This window comes from Anabas testudineus, chromosome 16 (genome assembly GCF_900324465.2).
Source record: "Anabas testudineus chromosome 16, fAnaTes1.2, whole genome shotgun sequence".
Classification (NCBI taxonomy): domain Eukaryota; kingdom Metazoa; phylum Chordata; class Actinopteri; order Anabantiformes; family Anabantidae; genus Anabas; species Anabas testudineus.
The window spans coordinates 1,955,485-1,975,957 of record NC_046625.1 but is presented as its reverse complement, the minus strand read 5'-3'; the positions used below and the strand labels follow the sequence as shown (position 1 = coordinate 1,975,957).

At 39.6% G+C, this 20,473-nt stretch overlaps 1 protein-coding gene across 1 annotated transcript; it reads left to right on the top strand.

Moving 5' to 3' along the window:
- The first annotated feature begins 1,316 nt into the window (after window positions 1-1,316).
- On the top strand, window positions 1,317-4,136 carry LOC113170390 (phospholipase A and acyltransferase 1-like). Its single transcript, XM_026372466.1, has 5 exons — window positions 1,317-1,389; window positions 1,947-2,020; window positions 2,712-2,850; window positions 3,264-3,523; window positions 3,957-4,136. Exons 2-5 carry the CDS (start codon window positions 1,955-1,957, stop codon window positions 4,086-4,088), a joined length of 597 nt encoding a protein of 198 aa, XP_026228251.1. The 5' UTR covers window positions 1,317-1,389; window positions 1,947-1,954; the 3' UTR covers window positions 4,089-4,136.
- The last annotated feature ends 16,337 nt before the right edge of the window (window positions 4,137-20,473 follow it).

Genomic DNA, 20,473 nt, shown 5'->3' with positions numbered 1-20,473 from the left:
CAAAGAGTTTGTTATAATATAATTATTGAAAAGTCTTGGTCTGTGTCAAACAGGAGCTGCATGCAAAACAGTCAAATCAAGAGTTACCTGGAATTGATAAACTGCTCAGATAAAGTTCAGTGGAACCGTTCCTCTAGTGTTCAAACGAAAACTCCAAACATGGAAACACGGTGACTGCTCACATACTTCAGGTACTTATAGTCCAAACGTAACATGTGACTCTTTGACAATCAAAAATATTAATATTGCTGTGATGGTCTGAAAATAAGAGATGATCTTTATATAGAATCGGATTTTTAAGATCATTTATTAGAAAATAGAATCACCTCTTTGTATGATACAGTAACATTCAACAAGAGCACCAATGAAAAAAAACCTAAAAACAGTTTAATCAATACCTGCAATTAAATTAATATAATAATAAAAATCTGTTTTTATATTCAATTCAATATTTATTACACTTTAATAATGCAAGTTATGTAATGATAATAAAATTTTAATGATAGTAAAATAGCTCCACAATCAACCCCACAACCCAATATTCAACTGTTAAATGACCTTGCAATGTTAATTGAAGCACTGTACTATCAGCTACTCAAATGACCCTCTGATTTGAATACCTCAGGTGACTGTGCAAGTGCTGGAGGAACTACATCGCTTCCTCGTCCAGTTGAAAGGTCTTGTTGCATCACTAGCTTCAGGGCCTAGTTTGCTGTTGCAGGTGGCAAAATACAGTTAATGTTTAGTTCACAGTGATCTACAGTCTACGTTCATCTGGATCAACCTGCAGGCTGCTCATTTCTTCTGCTACCTTCTAGGGGAATCTAAAGACTTATGTAAATGCAGTGATGGATGTGCCTGTAGATTATTGTGAGGATGTCTGCAATAACCGTTGTAATCTCTTCTTAATTGTCAATGTTCATTTGAACTGGAGTTATAAAAAACAAGAGACTCATTATTACCACACTGTGAATCTGATCTGAAGTGACTCTGACTTGCTAATGAGCTGTGGGTGAGTTTGGGTGGTCAGTTCACTGACTTCTTATTAATAATGAAAAACTAAATGCTCAATAATATTCATTGGCTTCATTCAGCCCCTGTCTATTGTATAACAGGCATGTACAGGACTTTCTGTGTGCGTATAGAGATGAGAAGTGTTACACGGTCAATGTCAGATAAAGTATTCAAATCTGTGAGGGTGACAGACGTCTCATACGTGGCATGAACAAAAACCTGATATTATCAGTTGTATTGTTCTGAAGTGTATTTAAGAAGCTGCCTCCCTCTGCATCAACAGGCTTCTACCATCTCTCTGAAGAAGGTACGACCTCTGAAACAATCTCGCTTCAATACGAACCACTGCAGCGGCTATCAAAAATATTATCTCAAGTAAGTAACTTAACTTCACTTTAATGCAGTGATCTAAACTGAAAACGTGTGTAGTAACTGGTTTTTGTATGAAATAATACATTTGAGTGAAAGTCTGTTTTGTAAGCAAAAGATCGTCCTCAGACCAAAGATGTGAACTTTATTATAATGTGTTATAAATAATATTTCAGGTTTGATGTTAGTTCTGCTCAGTAACAGATCCAGTTGGACTAACTTTCTTTTACTTTGTGCCTTTAGTGTTAATATTAATTATTTTCATTTAAACTCTCTCATTAGTTTTTATTTTATCTGTCTAGAGTTTCTACATTTCTTCCTGTGTTCATTTTCTGAAGTAGATAAACAGGATCGCCTTCATATTTGGAGTAGGTGTTTGAATTTGCTTTCTACTGGTCACTCTACTCAACATTTATTCTATTTTTCAAAGGTAGTGTTATGTCTTGTGTTTAGTTTTCCTCAAGTTACAGTGTGAAGGACTTTTATGGGATCATTGTGTCTCTCAGATTGTAGCATATTATCTCTTACATGAAGTGTCACACGCTGTTTGTTCATCATTGTAGTTGCAAAGATGAGGAACTTGGTGTTGGTTGCTGTGATCCTCCAGTTGGCTCTCATAGAGGGTAAAACTGAAAATGTGAGTTGATTTGTTTCTAGTTATTAGGTTATTATATATATTATTATTACTATACGCTACCACAAAAGATATCACAAGTACTTGGCTGCACAGCTTCTTATTCTGCAGCAGTGAAGTAACTAAGTAATTAAATTAATCATTGATTTGTAGAATCTCAGAGACAGTTTGAGAAAACAAAATAATGTTTTTAGATTTAATAATGATAATAAATACTTTAATAATCCCCTTGGGGAAATTGTGGTTGTCCAGCTGGTAGACGGTACATGTCGGTGCTACCACAGGGTTTTGGTAGTAGAAGGACACCTCAGGCAGTAGCAAGGAGGAAATCAGGTATCGAACCACCCTTGAGTTCAAACAACACTGTCAAATATAATATTACATGAAGTCTTGTTCTATCAGGACTAAACTCAATCTTGTCAGAGTTTGAATAATTGAAGTGAATTCACTCCACAACTCTATAATTTACTGTACTCTTTCATTGTCAGAGTCACTATACTGTTTTCCTATTTCACTTCATGAGCATCCAAACACTTCTGAGACCCCTCAAAGAACTAATTCCATACTATTGTCTATACCTCATTCATTGATGTTGTAAATAACTGTATTATTCAACACTGTGCCATATTTGACCACTGTGTTGTGATGTATTTATTGTACTTAATGTAACATTGAAATATGTTTCCATTCACAGTATAAATTTGGAGATATCATTTCATTTGAGAGGAGCTGTCCCTGTGATCCTAATAAGACCTACAAACACTTTGCCATTTATGTGGGCGACACAGAAATTGATGGTAAAGAAAAAGGCCAGGACATTTTTCAACGCACAGGTACAAAAGTTAAAACAGAGAACTGTATAACCTTCAATAATATAATAAATAATAATAATAATAATCTGCAGCAATTTCAAATCTAATATTACATTGTGATTAACTATGTTTTCTAATGATGCTGCAGAATAGCTTACTACATGACTTACTTACCGATCCTGATTTATGAAGCCCCTTTTCTAATCTACCTGTCGAGTGGATCTTCTCATAACTGATCTATTACATTACATCAGGAAACCCCCCCACACGTTAATATGTTCTTCTCTCTCTCCCTCTTTCTGTCATGTAGCCTATTAAAGCCATGGAGGACTTTATCTAACAGATAGATGGGACACTGTTTCTATTCCATGTCTTAAATGAATTGCATTAACATGTTTCTTGTTAAGTTTGTTTAGTTTGTCTTTTCCTGCCAGGTCCGGTCCCAGGAATCAATCCACCCAAACTTTCAGACTGCATTTTTGACAAACTAGAAAATGAGCACAAATCAGCAGCAAAAAAAAACATTGAGAGCAAAGACAACTACTTTGACTCTGTAATGAAACCTGGAACCAAAGAGGAAATAATAAAAAGAATCAAGGAAAAGAAAGGAAAATGTGGAGTTTATGATCCCATCAATAACAACTGTGAACACGTTGCTACTTACATCCGATATGGAGAAAGATATTCACTGCAGGTATGAAGTAGAAAAGTATTATTAGCAAACTTTGTCTAAACATTAATCAGGAAGTTGTTTTCATAAGAAAAGCCTCTGTAGCCTCTGTTTCTGAATTTTAACTCTGCCCTGTTTATGACATGTACTTAAAAACCTTAGTTTGAACTATTTCATCTAGAAGACATGTGGCGTTAGAGAACAGCAGATCCATAATAATAAAATAATAATAAATAATAACATGAGAGAAGTGTTTTAATATGTTCACTATATAAATTATAAACTGTGACAGAAGTTAGACTGTAAGTGGTCTCATGTCATGTTCCCTGTAAAGTCTGATAAAAGAAGTAAAAAAAAAAAAAAGCTGTGATCAAATAACTAAAAAACATTCAAACAAATCTAACAACAACTATGAAACTTATTTAATGTTGTCACTGTTTTTATCCTTTCTTTACAGAGTGGTACATCGTTTGAGAAAAAATTCCAAGAAATTGACAAAGCCAGGGCCGCCAAAAAAAACATGAAGGCCAAATTATTAGAAATTAAAACTGAGATGGATTGTCTGATCTGTGTACCTAAAAAGGGCTAAAGTGTCCAGCTGTGTCTCTCCTCATATCGAGTAACATGACATCTTTAATAAATAGAGCAAAGAGTGTGAGTCTATTATTACAATTCAAAACAATTCATTATTACCTTCCTTCCAGCAATAATGTAAAATGGTACACGAAGAGTGCACATAACAGGATTCTGTGGCTGAGGTACAGTTAACATAATAATAATAATACTTAATACTGTACAACAATGAACAGGAACAGGAGCTACAGATTTTATATCTTATCTCATGAAGTGTTTCTAATCAGTGTTTCTGTTGGTAACTGTGGTCATTGTAGCAACAGAAAGGTTCTAAAGAGAAACCAGTTTATTGTTTGTGTAGTTCAGAGTTTGAAGAAAGCGGCTACATGTCAGATATACAGATTAGTCTGGATACGGTTTCATTTACCAAAGATAAATAGATAGAAGCCTAAAGTACCTTTAGCTTTAAATAAATGAACGAGGGCATTAAAACCTACTGATGTCTTTTTACCCTCTGTTCCCAAATCAACATTAAACTAAGAACATTTGACACCGAACTGATGTGAACCAGATGTTTCATGGACTTTTGTGGAATTAAACTTTCAGGAACAAAGTACAGAAAAAATTTGGTGTAGAAGAAGCTCCAGGATGTATCAGGTAGTAAAGTGGACTCCTATCATTTGTCCTGTGTCGCCCCCTGGAGGACGTGGAGGGTTTTACCTTCTAAGTGTGGTGTGGGAACAATCAGCTGACCTGAAGTGTAACCAGGAGATAGTTGTGGACTAGGAGGAACAGAAGCGGCTCTGACACCGTCTCCACGCTGTGAGACAACAGACTGGACTGGACATGCAGCACAGTGCACAGGAGGGGACAGAGCAGACTCTGGTTCTTCAGGATCTCTAAGTCCTGCTCTAAGGTCCCAGTGAAGTCCCAGCACAGAGCCGGCCGTTAGTTTGTTGGTGTCACCGTGTGCTTTGATACCAGAGACGTGACTTTGTAGGAAGCTTATCTAACACATGTTCAACCCGAAGTGGACACATTCAACTTATCTTAATAATTTAGTGTGGTAGAGGAATTAATAACACGGAGAGAGAGTTTCCTAAATGTACTGTTTGTGTTTGTGAATATTTGTGAGACTATCTTCAAATGTTTTTATTTTATTATCACTTTCACACCACAGATTATTTCACATTCCAGTGACAAAGCAAACATTTTTTTCCAAACTTTGGGGTTTTTTTATTTTTTAGCTGCTCAACATTAATATTAATATGAACAATCTGTTTTTAAAGATTATAATAAGACAACTGCACCACAGTCAATGTGACGTGTTTATGGCCCTTTATTACACAAGGGTCGTAAATGGTCAAAGATTTGAAGGTTACAGTCTGTTAACTAAAAAAAGGAAGTGACATATTTAATAAGACAGTTTCACAGTTTTACCTTTCATCATGTGCTTCAACCAGGAATCATTTGAAACAGGGCTGTCAAACTCATTTAGAGTAATACTTAGATAATTTATGGTCCCCTGGTAGTAGATACTGATAAAATGTGTCCAGACCTACGGAGGCAAATTTGCCCTTCAAATCTGCGTCACATTGCAAATCCATTATCTCTAGCTGGATGTCGACCGGCAGATCAGAAGCTTTAACTGTGAAAGGTGAGCGAAAAACTCAAACTCAAGTTCACCAAATACCTGAAATCGTTTCTCAAACTCCCACAGTAATCCTGCAATCTTGTCTTTGTATGGTTTCACGTTTCAGGGGAAATGAACACTTGCCAGTTGCGTCTCCCACAAAGTCAGCTTCAACTTAAATGCATGTATTTTGTCAGAAAACTGTGTGACAACTTTTTTGCGGCCTTGCAACATTTTGTTCAGACTGTTCAAGTGTTCAGTAATATCAACCAAACATGCAAGGTCCTGTAGCCATTCCTGGGATTGTAATTCCGACACCGGTTTTCCTTTTTTCTCCATGAACTGTCTGATTTCTTCTCGTATGGCAGGCTGTGTGTGATGTTGCTGTCGCTGAGAAGGGTGTCAAACTGACGATGGTTTAGACTCTGGCTCGGATAAAATTTACAGAATTTATCCCCTACTGACCCATTACACTGTGCCCTAACCCTAACCCATGAAATAAATATGTTTCATCCCACTGTAACTGCTTCAAAATACTTATTTTATGATTCTAATAGAGTCTAAAAAAAGACCCCATGAGTGCCGTCTGTGATCAACATTAAGGTGTTATGTAAGATGTTTTAAACATTTCTCAGAATACCTGGTAATCAGTGGTTAAGAAGAATAGTTTAACTTTAGTTGGAAGTTCTTTTCTTTGTTGCTTTTTTCTCCTCTGTTACTGTTATTTTTTTTAATTAAATGAAATTCAAGAATTATCCGCTAGGGGCGCACTGTTTTGCGCCATCTGCTGCTTGTTATGACGTTGTTTCCACCCTGTTCTCTTCCTGCCCGCTACACCCTCATTAGCAAAAATGGCCTTATCAAAAAAGAGAAAAGTAGATAAAGAGTGTAGAATTTTCCAAGAAAAATGGACCACGTCATGGAGACAGGGGCTGAATGAAGCCAATGAATATTGTTGAGCATTTAGTTTTTCATTATTAATAAGAAGTCAGTGAACTGACCACCCAAACTCACCAACAGCTCATTAGCAAGTCAGAGTCACTTCAGATCAGATTCACAGTGTGGTAATAATGAGTCTCTTGTTTTTTACAACTCCAGTTTAAATGAGCATTGACAATTAAGAAGAGATTACAACGGTTATTGCAGACATCCTCACAATAATCTACAGGCACATCCATCACTGCATTTACATAAGTCTTTAGATTCCCCTAGAAGGTAGCAGAAGAAATGAGCAGCCTGCAGGTTGATCCAGATGAACGTAGACTGTAGATCACTGTGAACTAAACATTAACTGTGAAATTGAAGACTCAAGATTAGCACTGACACAACTGGATAAGTTTAAAGATGTTTAATAAGGCTCAGAAGATAGACTGGGGTCAGAGTTCAAGGTGGAATGCTATGGAAGAGGGTGATAATGTTTGTCCTTCCAGAGAGAAGACTTGGACTTCCTGTCTGGTGGCTGGCACTTGATCCCACTAGACAGGAAACTGAAGGTGAGCAGAGGAAAGGATCCAGGTAGGTATCTATGTAAGTTCTACTTACTTACAGACATATAACCTGCCTGCTCTGACAATTTGGATTCAGTAAACAAAAACAACCAGTGACGACAACAATACACCGACGACAGCTAGATGCTAGTCCAGCATCGATAAAGGGTCTCACTGGCTTTGGCAGCTCCTTGGAGGGAGATGCCTCTATGTCAGATACCACCAGTGCCACCTGCAACAGCAAACTGCCATCTTTCACACCACACTATCAGCCTCTAGCACTTGCACAGTCACCTGAGATATTCAAATCAGAAGCCCATTAGAGTAGCTGACAGAACAGTGCTTCTCTGAATACTTTTTAACAGTATATTAATACAAAGTATACGGTAACAAACCATTAATAATTAAAGGTCTGGGCACAAAATCAATCATTCAGACCCTGTGTAACCAAATGTGTGCACGTGTGCATGTGGAGGACAGTTTAACCACGACTCAGTGTAAAAAATGAACTGTTTGTTTTAGTTGTGTGTTTAAGGAAAACTTAGTAAATTTGAAAGAAAACAGACAACATGACTTTTATTTTCAGACTCTCACAGCAATATTAATATCTTTGACTGTCCAAGAGTCACATGTCACGTTTGGACTAAAATGTGACTGAAGTATTGGAGTAGTCCATGTTAGGAGTTTTCATCTTTATTTGAACAGTTTATCAATTGCAGGTAACTCTTGATTTGACAGTTTTGCATACAGCTCCTGTTTGACACAAAGACTTTTCCATAGTTGTATTATAATAAACTCTTTGTCAGTTAACACAAAGTAACTGTCTTTATTTTTTTATTGCCATCTATAAAGAAGCCTGTATTTGCCTTTTCTGTTTTTATTATAATTCCTTCATCAACGTTTAAAACATGTAAATGGAAGATGCACTGGTCTTCAATGTATATAGGGAAATGACTTCCACAGGGTTCCAACGTCTCACTACCCAACATGTTGACCAGGGGTTTTCGTAATAAATTAGTATGTTACAGGATATATCTTTAGTGGAAATAATGCGGTTTGTTTTCATAAAGTTTTAAAAAAGGCCACAAAGTCAAACAATTTTCGCAGTGAGTGATAATGAAAAGAAAAATAATTTTTGAAAAAGTAACAAAAATGTGCTAGATCCAAAACTATACCCTTTGACAAAGATAAGATAAGATAAGATAGACTTTATTTATCCCACGATTCTTTTGTCTACAGCAGCAAGGTGACATTAAATAGGACAACAGTATAGAAGAATAGAAGAACAGTTGACAGTGGACAGCATCAGTATTAACTACACAATAAAAAAAAAACAAAAAAAAAAAACGTAAAATCAAGTAAAACATTTTTAAGTAAAGTTGCAAGTAAAAAAATCTTAAAATTACCAAACAAACAACGATAATATGATCAGTAAATACCACTTAGTATAAAAACAAACGACAGAAACAACAACAACAACAACAAATGAAATACACCGTGTAGTACTGTGTTGTATAGTTTGATGGCTGTGGGGAGGAATGACCTGCGGTAGCGCTCCTTCTTGCACTGTGGGTGTAACAGTCTCGTGCTGAAGGAGCTGGTCAGAGCCTCTACAGTTTGGTGCAGGGGGTGGGAGGGGTTATCCATGATGGATGTTAGTTTAACCAACATCCTCCTGTCCACCACCTCCTCGATGGACTCCAGGGTGCAGCCCAGGACAGAGCCGGCCTTCTTAACCAGTTTGTTAAGTGTGCATCAAAATAAAAGTACTCAACTTTACTAAATACATTCACCTCATACATTATCTGACTGTGATCATACCTAACTGTTATCTCTCCTCTATCTCTTTCCCTCTTCCTGTCTCTCTGTTGAGCAACACGTCGTTCCACCCTTTTCTGGTCAGAGATCTCGCCACTTGGATCTCCTGTATGGCCCCTATGGGATGCGTGTGGTAACTGGGCTTGGTTCCACTCTACCACGAAGTCGATCTTGGCCTCGGCAGACGTCGGAAGCTGTTTCTCATAGGTCTCGACTCAACGCTTGATAGTTCAGCACCGGAACAAGTCTGCCTGCAAACTGACTGGACTCCACATTAACTTGGACGGGTTCCCTGTTGAGTCTGGTTCCTCTCAAAGTTTCTTCCTGTTGTCTTCCCAGGGAGTTTTTCTTGCCACCGTCGCCCTCAGGTTGCTCATCAGGGACAATATGACCATTATGATTCATACACATTCACTGTTCATGTACTGTTCTTTGGTTGTGTAAAGCTGCTTTGTGACAATGTCAATTGTAAAAAGAACTATACAAATAAAATTGAATTGAATTGAATACATGTAAATGTACAGAGTTGATAAGTTTTAATACTCTGTCAGATAAAGTATTCAAATCTGTGAGGGTGACAGACGTCTCATACGTGGCATGAACAAAAACCTGATATTATCAGTTGTATTGTTCTGAAGTGTATTTAAGAAGCTGCCTCCCTCTGCATCAACAGGCTTCTACCATCTCTCTGAAGAAGGTACGACCTCTGAGACTATCTCGCTTCAATACGAACCACTGCAGCAGTTATCACAAATATTACCTCAAGTAAGTAACTTAACTTCACTTTAATGCAGTGATCTAAACTGAAAACGTGTGTAGTAACTGGTTTTTGTATGAAATAATACATTTGGGTGAAAGTCTGTTTTGTAAGCAAAAGATCGTCCTCAGACCAAAGATGTGAACTTTATTATAATGTGTTATAAATAATATTTCAGGTTTGACGTTTAGTTCTGCTCAGTAACAGATCCAGTTGGACTAAATTTCTTTTACATTTTCATTTAAACTCTCTCATTAGTTTTTATTTTATCTGTCTAGAGTTTCTACATTTCTTCCTGTGTTCATTTTCTGAAGTAGATAAATAGGATCGCCTTCATATTTGGAGTAGGTGTTTGAATTTGCTTTCTACTGGTCACTCTACTCAACATTTATTCTATTTTTCAAAGGTAGTGTTATGTCTTGTGTGGTGGTTTATGTCTTGTGTTTAGTTTTCCTCAAGTTACAGTGTGAAGGACTTTTATGGGATCATTGTGTCTCTCAGATTGTAGCATATTATCTCTTACATGAAGTGTCACACGCTGTTTGTTCATCATTGTAGTTGCAAAGATGAGGAACTTGGTGTTGGTTGCTGTGATCCTCCAGTTGGCTCTCATAGAGGTTCAAGGTGAAGATGTAAGTTGATTTGTTTCTAGTTATTAGGTTATTAGGTTATTATATATATTATTATTACCATACGTTACCACAAAAGATATCACAAGTACTTAGCTGCACAGCTTCTTATTCTGCAGCAGTGAAGTAACTAAGTAATTGAATCAAACATTAATTTGTAGAATCTTAGAGACAGTTTGAGAAAATAAAATAATGTTTTTAGTTGAGTGGTTAAAACAAACTGTCAAATAAAACTTCCAACTTTAAAACATGAGTTAAAGGGCTGTTTTAAAATGTTACATCAAGTCTAATTCTTCTAAGACTAAACTAAATGTTATCCTAACTAAACATTGCCTGCTGTGCAAACCTTTGTCTTAGATTGATTGATTGGAATTTGTTGGTGCAGTTTATTGAACAAGTTAAGTAATCGCTCTTCAGCCACTCTATAGTTTTGTTGAGTACTGTTTCCTGTTTGAGCCTCCAAATTAGATCATATATAAACATTTAAAAATTTGCAAACATTTGATTGGTAAATTGACTTTTTAATTATTTACACAATTATTAAGAATACTGATAATAAGAATAATAATATAAAATCATATATCTCACTGTTTCAGAATGTCTGTTTGCACCTTTGTTCTTTAAAACATGGTGTCTAGTAGCCAAAGTCCCATCATTTGAACTATAGTCATTAAAACAAACTGGATCCTAAAATACTCAAACACTTCTGAGACACCTCAAAGAACTAATTCCATACTATTGTCTATACCTGATTTGTTGATATTGTAAAAAAAACTGTATTATTCAATACTGTGCCATATTTTTGACATCTGTGTTGTGATTTATTTATTGTACTTAATGTAACATTGATATATGTTTGTTTTTCATTCACAGTACGAATTTGGAGATATCATTTCATTTGTGAGGAGCTGTCCCTGTGATCCTAAAAAGACCTACAAACACTTTGCCATTTATGTGGGCGACACAGAAATTGATGGTAAAGAACCAGGCCAGGACCTATTTCAACGCACAGGTACAAAAGTTAAAACAGAGAACTGTATAACCTTCAATAATAAATAAGCTTTAATAATAATCTGCAGCATTGTGGTCAACTATTTTCTAATGACGCTGTAGAGTAGCTTACTAGCCTAACAGTTCTAACCCTGTGTCAAACTAGAGGGTGTTAGAAAACATCAGCAGGAGCAGAGCAAAACCTGCTGCTGTGACTCCAACAAGAACCTTTTTAGGCTCAGAAATCATGTTAGTCTGTAGTCCGACCTCACCAGCTGAAAACCATCCAGCTACAGTTAATGTCCCCTTCTGATCCAGGATCAGCACAGGTGACTTGTCCATTTGTTTAAAAGACATCATGTCAGAGTTTTGTCAGTGCTCCTCTTCAGCTCTGTATGTCTGATGCTGATTTATGAAGCCCCTTTTCTAATCTACCTGTCGAGTGGATCTTCTCATAACTGATCTATTACATTACATCAGGAAACTGTGTCATGTAGCCTATTAAAGCCATAGAGGACTTTATCTAACAGATAGATGGGACACTGTTTCTATTCCATGTCTTAAATGAATTACATTAACATGTTTCTTGTTAAGTTTGTTAAGTTTCTCTTTTCCTGCCAGGTCCGGTCCCAGGAATCAATCCACCCAAACTTTCAGATTGCATTTTTGACAAACTAGAAAATGAGCACAAATCAAAATCAAAATTAAACATTGAGAAGAAGGACAACTACTTTGACTCTGTATTGACACCTGGAACCAAAGAGGAAATAATACAAAGAATCAAGGAAAAGAAAGGAAAATGTGGAGTTTATAATCCCATCAATAACAACTGTGAACACGTAGCTACTTACATCCGATATGGAGAAAGATATTCACTGCAGGTATGAAGTAGAAAAGTATCATAAATGTAAAAACCTTAGTTTGAACTATTTCATCTAGAAGACATGTGGCGTTAGAGAACAGCAGATCCATAATAATAAAATAATAATAAATAATAACATGAGAGAAGTGTTTTAATATGTTCACTATATAAATTATAAACTGTGACAAGTTAGGCTGTAAGTGGTCTCATGTCATGTTCCCTGTAAAGTCTGATAAAAGAAGACAAACAAATAAAGCTGTGATCAAATAACTAAGAAACATTCAAACAAATCTAACAACAACTATGAAACTTATTAAATGTTGTCACTGTTTTTATCCTTTCTTTACAGAGTGGTACATCGTTTGAGAAAAAGTTCGAAGAAATTGCCAAGACCATGGCTGACGGAAAAAAGTTTATGGCCAAAATATTAGAGATAAAAACTGAGGTGGGATGTATCATCTGTGTACCTAAAAAGGACTAAAGTGTCCAGCTGTGTCTCTCCTCATATCGAGTAACATGACATCTTTAATAAATAGAGCAAAGAGTGTGAGTCTATTATTACAATTCAATTAAACTTTAAACATTTCAACACCAAGACTTTTTTTTTGTGTTTTGTCATACTTTGTTGTACAATCCTGCTTTTGCAATGAGCAGCAATGTGGGGACGACTGCAAACACTGTGGTGGTTACAATAAACGAGGGCATTAGAACCTACTGATGTCTTTTTACCCTCTGTTCCCAAATCAACATTAAACTAAGAACATTTGACACCGAACTGATGTGAACCAGATGTTTCGTCGACTTTTGTGGAATTAAACTTTCAGGAACAAAGTACAGAAAAAGTTTGGTGTAGAAGAAGCTCCAGGATGTATCAGGTAGTAAAGTGGACTCCTATCATTTGTCCTGTGTCGCCCCCTGGAGGACGTGGAGGGTTTTTTCTAAGTGTGGTGTGGGAACAATCAGCTGACCTGAAGTGTAACCAGGAGATAGTTGTGGACTAGGAGGAACAGAAGCGGCTCTGACACCGTCTCCACGCTGTGAGACAACAGACTGGACTGGACATGCAGCACAGTGCACAGGAGGGGACAGAGCAGACTCTGGTTCTTCAGGATCCCTAAGTCCTGCTCTAAGGTCCCAGTGAAGTCCCAGCACAGAGCCGGCCGTTAGTTTGTTGGTGTCACCGTGTGCTTTGATACCAGAGACGTGACTTTGTAGGAAGCTTATTTAACACATGTTCAACCTGACGTGGACACATTCAACTTATCTTAATAATTTAGAATTTAATTTGTATATTAAACACTGAATTACCCAGTTACACACAATTAGACATGTGTAGTGAGTTTTTGTTTCCTCTCTGTCACCTGCACGAGTATCCTTTCTCTTTCTCTTTTACCTTTTCTGATTGAATGTTGTCCAAATTGTTATATTTTCATCTGTACTTAGTCTTTTCATGTAAATATTTGTTAAAATTCATGATGCTCAAGCTGGTTTTGTTTTCCCTGCTTATGAATAGTGGCCATATGTGACGACATTGATGTGTATTGCTGCACAATTCCCAGTTCGAAGTACATATGTATGTACATAATGTACACACATGGGTGTGTGCTGTATTTGTGTAAACAGGTGATGCACATGTAATATGCAGTATTACATACAAGTATATATACTGGACTGCCTGCTGCCTACACAGCATGTAATCACCCATATGAGGATGGGTTCCCTGTTGAGTCTGGTTCCTCTCAAGGTTTCTTCCTGTTGCCTTCTCAGGGAGTTTTTCCTTGCCACCGTCGCCCTCGGCTTGCTCATCAGGGACAATCACATTATTATGATTCATACACATTCACTGTTCATGTACTGTTCTTTGGTTGTGTAAAGCTGCTTTGTGACAATGTCAATTGTAAAAAGCGCTCTAAAAATAAAATTGAATTTAATTGAATTGAATATACTGTGTGTATGAGTGCAGAGACACACAGAGACATGTTGATATAGTAAATGTATATTTAGAGATGTGTATCGAGTTGGATTATTTAATTTTACATTTTTTTGTGTGTGTTTTTAATCCATTATCACTTTTAAAAACCACAGATTATTTCACATTCCAGTGACAAAGCAAACATTATTTTCCAAACTTTGGTTTTTTTTTTTTTTTAGCTGCTCAACATTAATATTAATATGAACAATCTGTTTTTAAAGATTATAATAAGACAACTGCACCACAGTCAGTGTGACGTGTTTATGGCCCTTTATTACACAAGGGTTGTAAATGGTCAAAGATTTGAAGGTTACAGTCTGTTAACTAAAAAAAGGAAGTGACATATTTAATAAGACAGTTTCACAGTTTTACCTTTCATCATGTGCTTCAACCAGGAATCATTTGAAAGTTAAAAATGAAATGTTTAAAACATCTTACATAACACCTTAATGTTGATCACAGACGGCACTCATGGGGTCTTTTTCTCAGCTAGACTGTAAAATAATCATAAAATAAGTATTTTGAAGCAGTTACAGTGGGATGAAACATATTTATTTCATGGGTTAGGGTTAGGGCACAGTGTAATGGGTCAGTGTTGGATTCACACAGACAGTCAGTAGAGGATATCTGTGGCCTGCATAGATTACTTCCTTAATCTCTTGTAATTCTTGTGATGTGTGATTAATAACCTGTAAATATGACATAATTGTAATATTCAAAATAGGGCTCACGTTGTCCGTGTTAGCAACAAAGTCAGAGAGGCCAGCCTAAGATGGTTTGGACATGTTCAGAGGAGGGATAGTGAGTATATTGGTAGAAGGATGTTGGAGATGGAGCTGCCAGGCAGGAGGGCAAGAGGACGACCAAGGAGGAGATACATGGATGTCTTAACAGAGGACATGAGGTTGGCTAATGTTAGGGTAGAAGATGTTCATGATAGAGTTAGGTGGAGAAGGATGATTCGCTGTGGCGACCCCTGATGGGAAAAGAAGAAAGAGAAGAAGTGGTTCTGTAACTGGTTGTCCAGATTAAAGACACAGGCAACGTGTCAGGGTTATAAAGATTATACCTCAGCCGTTTACAGTGACTCCAACCACTACAGCACACGAAGAGACTAGAGCACAGCTTCAATTCAAACACATCACTTGTTCTACATTACAGCTCAGTTCAAATCATTTCACTTCAGGTTCAGACCAGAAAACCCTGAGTCAGGGGAAAAGGTCCTGACTGATCAACACACAGAGCACAGAGGTGAAAAACCCCAATGATGCTGAATGTTGGAGAGAAAAACGCCTCCATGGTCTCTATGTAAACGATCACCATCCACAGCCTGCAGTGAACCTGACTGTAAGACAGAACAGATCACAGACATTAGGATCATCACAAAACTAAACACACCGACATTTCTCATCACTGATTAAATGACTGACAACATGATTTATCTTGTCTTGAGGTAATATTGCAACTAAACCATTGTCTGATGTCAAATTACGCTCAGACTAAACCATGTGTGTACGTGAGATAAGTGCATATTCAGAGTATATTTGAATGATAGATGTCTACAACAGATGTGTGTAATGATGTAAGTGATTCTCAGTGTCACACGAATACATCAGAGTTCACAAACAAAGTCCATCAGCCGGCCTGGCAGTGACCAGCTCACTCACTTGGACCTTCACTCCAGCCTCCGACTCCTTGTCTTCTTCTTCTTCACTCGGTCCAGTGGATCCACTCAGGTGTGGGAAACATGTCAGGATCCAGATCAGTCTGATTCCTACTCTAATCCTGCCCCACTCCCTGTTTCATCATTACCATCTGAAACCTCCTCACAGAAATACAACAGCATAGAATGAACCCCACTGACACCACCTCAGTCAATCCAAGTGTCTTCCTTCTATCCCAGCTGGGCCGATACAGTAAACTGGAAAGTTAATGGAAAACAGGGATGATGGCAGAGAGAGAGCAGGATGGCTAATTAGGGGAAACAGGTGAAATGATCAGGTGATGGTCTATGACCCTCTGCTGAGTTTAAATTTTGTGTACAGTTCTAATCAAATGAATGGTGCTGACTGTAGGCGGTGGTGTTTTCCTTCGATATAAAAAGCCAATTTTATATTATAATAAGGAAAGTTAGTTTTTATGAGCTACGTTCTCTAAAATAATGAAATAAAAGATCATAAGAAAATAAAAAAGGAAACTAAATGTTACTACATCTAACACAAAGCAACTGAAGAGTTAAATGGTTCAGTCTTAATTCTGAAAGCAGGAAAGACCGGTTCAGTAAATACAGTTTAGACCTCATGTGTCAAATTCACGGCCCGCGGGCCACATCCAGCCCGGCGTGTAATTATATCCGGCCCGCGAGATCATTTCTATATTATTGTTATTAATGGCGATATGAAGCGCTGGTAACACAATAAACTACAGATCCCATAATGCAGCGCTTCAGCTGCCGAACACATTCCGCGTTAATCAAGTCTAGTTTATGATGCTGCCAGTTATTATGAAGTTTGTCCTCACAATGCCAAGTAATGTTGAACCATATCGTTACAACGGTGTTCACAAATACGCACTTTGCTGATAAACTGAGTTCTCACGGAGCTTTGGAGACTTTGACGAACAAGAAAAGAGTTTAGAGTTGCTTCTCAACTCATTTACCGTCTATGTGTAAACTGCACCTGTGCAGATTCAGATGGAGCTGATTGAGCTGCAGTGTAATGACTGAAGGTAAAGTAGGACACTGCAGGACCCTGCACAGTTTATTCACTCCATTCCCGTAGAAATGTCCCAGCTCCGTCCACATTGTTTATATTTAGTAGCACAAATCTTAGTAAGAAGGTCTTCTCAGTGATGAAGACTAACAAAACAGAACACAGGAGTCCTCTCACTGGTGAGAACCTACAGTCCATCCTGAGAATCTCCACAACACAGAACCTCACACCAAATATAAACAAACTTGTTGACAAAAACAGATGCAGCTCTGATAAAATGACTGAAGAGCAAAGACAACTGAATGATTTGTTTTGTTATTGCTGAAAAGCACAAATTTTATTTATATTTCCAGGTTTTGTTATGCAGCATGTTCACATTTTGAATTTGTATAATTTTGACAGGAAATATTTTTATGGAGAGTAAAATCTTTTGGGATATTTAAAATTTAAGTTTATTTTTTATATAAAATGACATAAGAGTAAAGAAATTTGAATGTTTGTTCTTTTAATGTTTACTTTATTTCTAACTTGTTTAATTTAGAGAGGATATATTTTTATAGAGAGCAAATAATTATAAGTTATTTAAGGTTTATGTTAAAAAAAGTTAAGTTTTAAAAGTTTTAGTGTTGTTCAATAAATGTTTATCCTGTTCGGCCCGCGACCTAAAGTGTGTTTTGGATTTTGGCCCCCTGTGCAATTGAGTTTGACTCCCCTGGTTTAGACAGTCTGAAGGTGAATCACTTTATCAGAGGAGACGCTCCCAGCAGCCCAGTCCAGGTACACCCCCACTCTGTTAGAGCGAGGTTTATAGATGGACACTCTTCTTTTATTGTGCAGGACAGAGTAATTTTTATTAGAGCAGCCCAAACTCCAGGACTGATCATTTCGTCCAAGGCAGCTGTCGTCACCTTCTCCTCTCCGTCTGATTCCTCTGTACGTCACAGCTATATAAACCTCTCCGTCCGTCTCAACCTCCCAATAACAGCGACCTTTCAGACCCTCTGTACACAGCAGCTGTTTCCAGTAGTTGAATCTGTCTGGATGTTCAGGATACGGCTGCGTCTCTTTCCCCACTGTTACCTTTGTATTGTGATCTGACAGTACCAGCTTTCTGTTTGCTGTGTTTGGGTCCAGTGTGAGTTGGCAGGCATCTGATGAAGAGACAAGACACAATGTAGCAGCAGTTTCTTTTCACTACATTTTCTACATAATAATTTAATAGTATTCCATCTGAAATGGATTTTGAATAATTCCGCTCCTCTGAGAGTATTGGAACGACATTGTCATGATTCCAGCCTCGTTGCTCCTGGTGTTGCCCCCGAGCTCTTATTTTGGCAACTTCCTGTTTCCTCTTCCTGGTCTGATCACATGAACTCACCCGATTGGTTACACCTGGTCTCCCCCACACTATAAATACCGGCCTGCTCACCTGATTTCTCTGCCAGATAGTTTGTTCTAAAACCCCGGACACTATCCCGCATTTCCTTGGACTGATTTGGTTTGGATTTTTCGGACTCTGCCTGTTCTGGACCCCGTCTCTTGCCTGACCCCCTGGTACTGTGAGTTCTGTTCTTTCCCTGTCTTTCCCCCTGCTCATGGTACCAGAACTGTACCTCCTGTCTGATGCCCTTTCCCGGACCTGTACCCCTTTACCCTGGCTACCCTGGATTCCCCCTCGTTGGACCAGCCTGTCCTGACCCTGCTTCCCCTCTGGTCCAGTGAGTTTACCCTGTGGTCTGTTCTCTCCCTTGTTGTTCCCTTCCCTGCTCTGTTTTGGTTTGGATTTCCCTGTGTGTCGACCTGGATTGTCTCACTGTTGTGGATTTTGCCTGTTGGATTTACCCCTGAACTGCCTTTTGTGTATGACCTGGATTACCCTCGACCTCTGAGTTAGCCCTGTGGACTATTTCTTCGTGGTAATTGTGTGACTGTCCTGAACTTTCTCCATTTTGTCCATGTGCTCTCTGTTGGTCGGCCATCTTGGTCTTGACGTCACTTCCGGTTTTCACCCAGTCCACCATACTCACCCGACGTCATCTCCTTGCATCTGGTGACTGTTTCATCCAATCCATTCATTTACCGTGTTCTGTCACTACAAATAAAGATTCAAAACCTGGTCCTGTCCTGTCATATCTCTGGCCATGGAGTCCTTCCTCCAGCGCATGACAGAACTATCTGGCCACAAAATGGACTCCGTCAGAGACCTGGCCTGGGGGGGACTTACCTACCCGCCCAGCTACCGAGAGGAGTACTCGTACCTGGATGATGATGATTACCTGGATTCTCCGTACTACGGTACACATCTGGCCATTGCCCCGAAACCAGTCAGTTACGTGAAATCCAGATACCTGCGGCGTTTCCGCCAGAAGCGGCGGAATCTCCAGACTTCAGCTCCAGCTCCAGTTCCCGTTCCGTATACCACGGCCAAGGCTGCCTCAGCTCCAGCCTCAGTTCATGTTCCTGTCTCCGCAGCTGCCTCAGCTCCAGTCACCGCAGCTCTCTCAGCCTCAGCTCCAGTCACTGCGGCGGTTCCTGCTACTGCTCCAGTTCCGGTCTCCACCACCGCAGCTGCTCCAGTCAGTCTCGATTCCTGTTTCGGCCACCGTCTCCGCTCCTGTTCCTGTTTCGGCCACCGTCTCGACTCCTGTTCCTGTTTCGGCCACCACAGCTGCTCCAGCTTCAGTTCCTTCAGTTCTGGCCACCGCAGCTGCTCCAGCACCTACTGTCACCACCACGACGTCTCTTTTCCTGTCATCATGGCGGACGTCGCTCCCGCTCCGGTCATCGTGGCGGACGTCGCTCCCGCTCCGGTCATGGCTACTGTGTCTGCTGATCCTGCGGTCTGTGTTGCGGCCGCCGCCTTGACACCTGCCCAATCCCCGGGCTTGCCTACATCAAGGGGATTGACACTGTTCCTCCAGGCTCCTGCTCTAGTTACAGTAGCAACACTTTCCCAATCTCTAGGTGGGCCAACGTCAAGGGCATCGCCGTCGCTTCCTCTTCAGTCGCCTCAGGGGCCCCGGCTCACGTCGCCTCAGGGGCCCCGGCTCACGTCGCCTCAGGGGCCCCGGCTCACGTCGCCTCAGGGGCCCCGGCTCACGTCGCCTCAGGGGCTCCTGAGGAGCGGAAGCCTGGAGAGCCGGCTGAGGAGCGGAAGCCTGGAGAGCCGGCTGAGGAGCGGAAGCCTGGAGAGCCGGCTGAGGAGCAGGAGGGTGAGGGGCACCAGGAGGATGCTCTGATTGCAGGAACTGGGCAGGCTGGAGAGACAGGCCAGGCCGGGGGAGTGACGCCGATGAACTCTGCGTCAACCAGCCTGTAGACAGGAGAGACGGCGGCGACGACCTCTGCGTCGACCCGCCCGGAGACATGACAGGATGGGAAGACGGCAACGACGACCTCTGCGTCGCCCCGCCCTGAAACACAGGACAGGCTGGTTAGGCTCCGGTCAGCGGATCTCCGGGCGCCTCCACCGGGACGTCCACCCGACGCCCTCCGGTCAGCGGATCTCCGGGCGCCTCCACCGGGACGTCCGCCCAACGCCC

Coding starts and splice junctions, on each gene's coding strand:
- LOC113170390 (XM_026372466.1), top strand. CDS start 1,955: ATGAGGAACTTGGTGTTGGTTGCTGTGATCCTCCAGTTGGCTCTCATA. Junction 2,021..2,711: donor TAGAGGGTAAAACTGAAAAT/GTGAGTTGATTT, acceptor TTCCATTCACAG/TATAAATTTGGAGATATCAT. Junction 3,524..3,956: donor GAGAAAGATATTCACTGCAG/GTATGAAGTAGA, acceptor CTTTCTTTACAG/AGTGGTACATCGTTTGAGAA.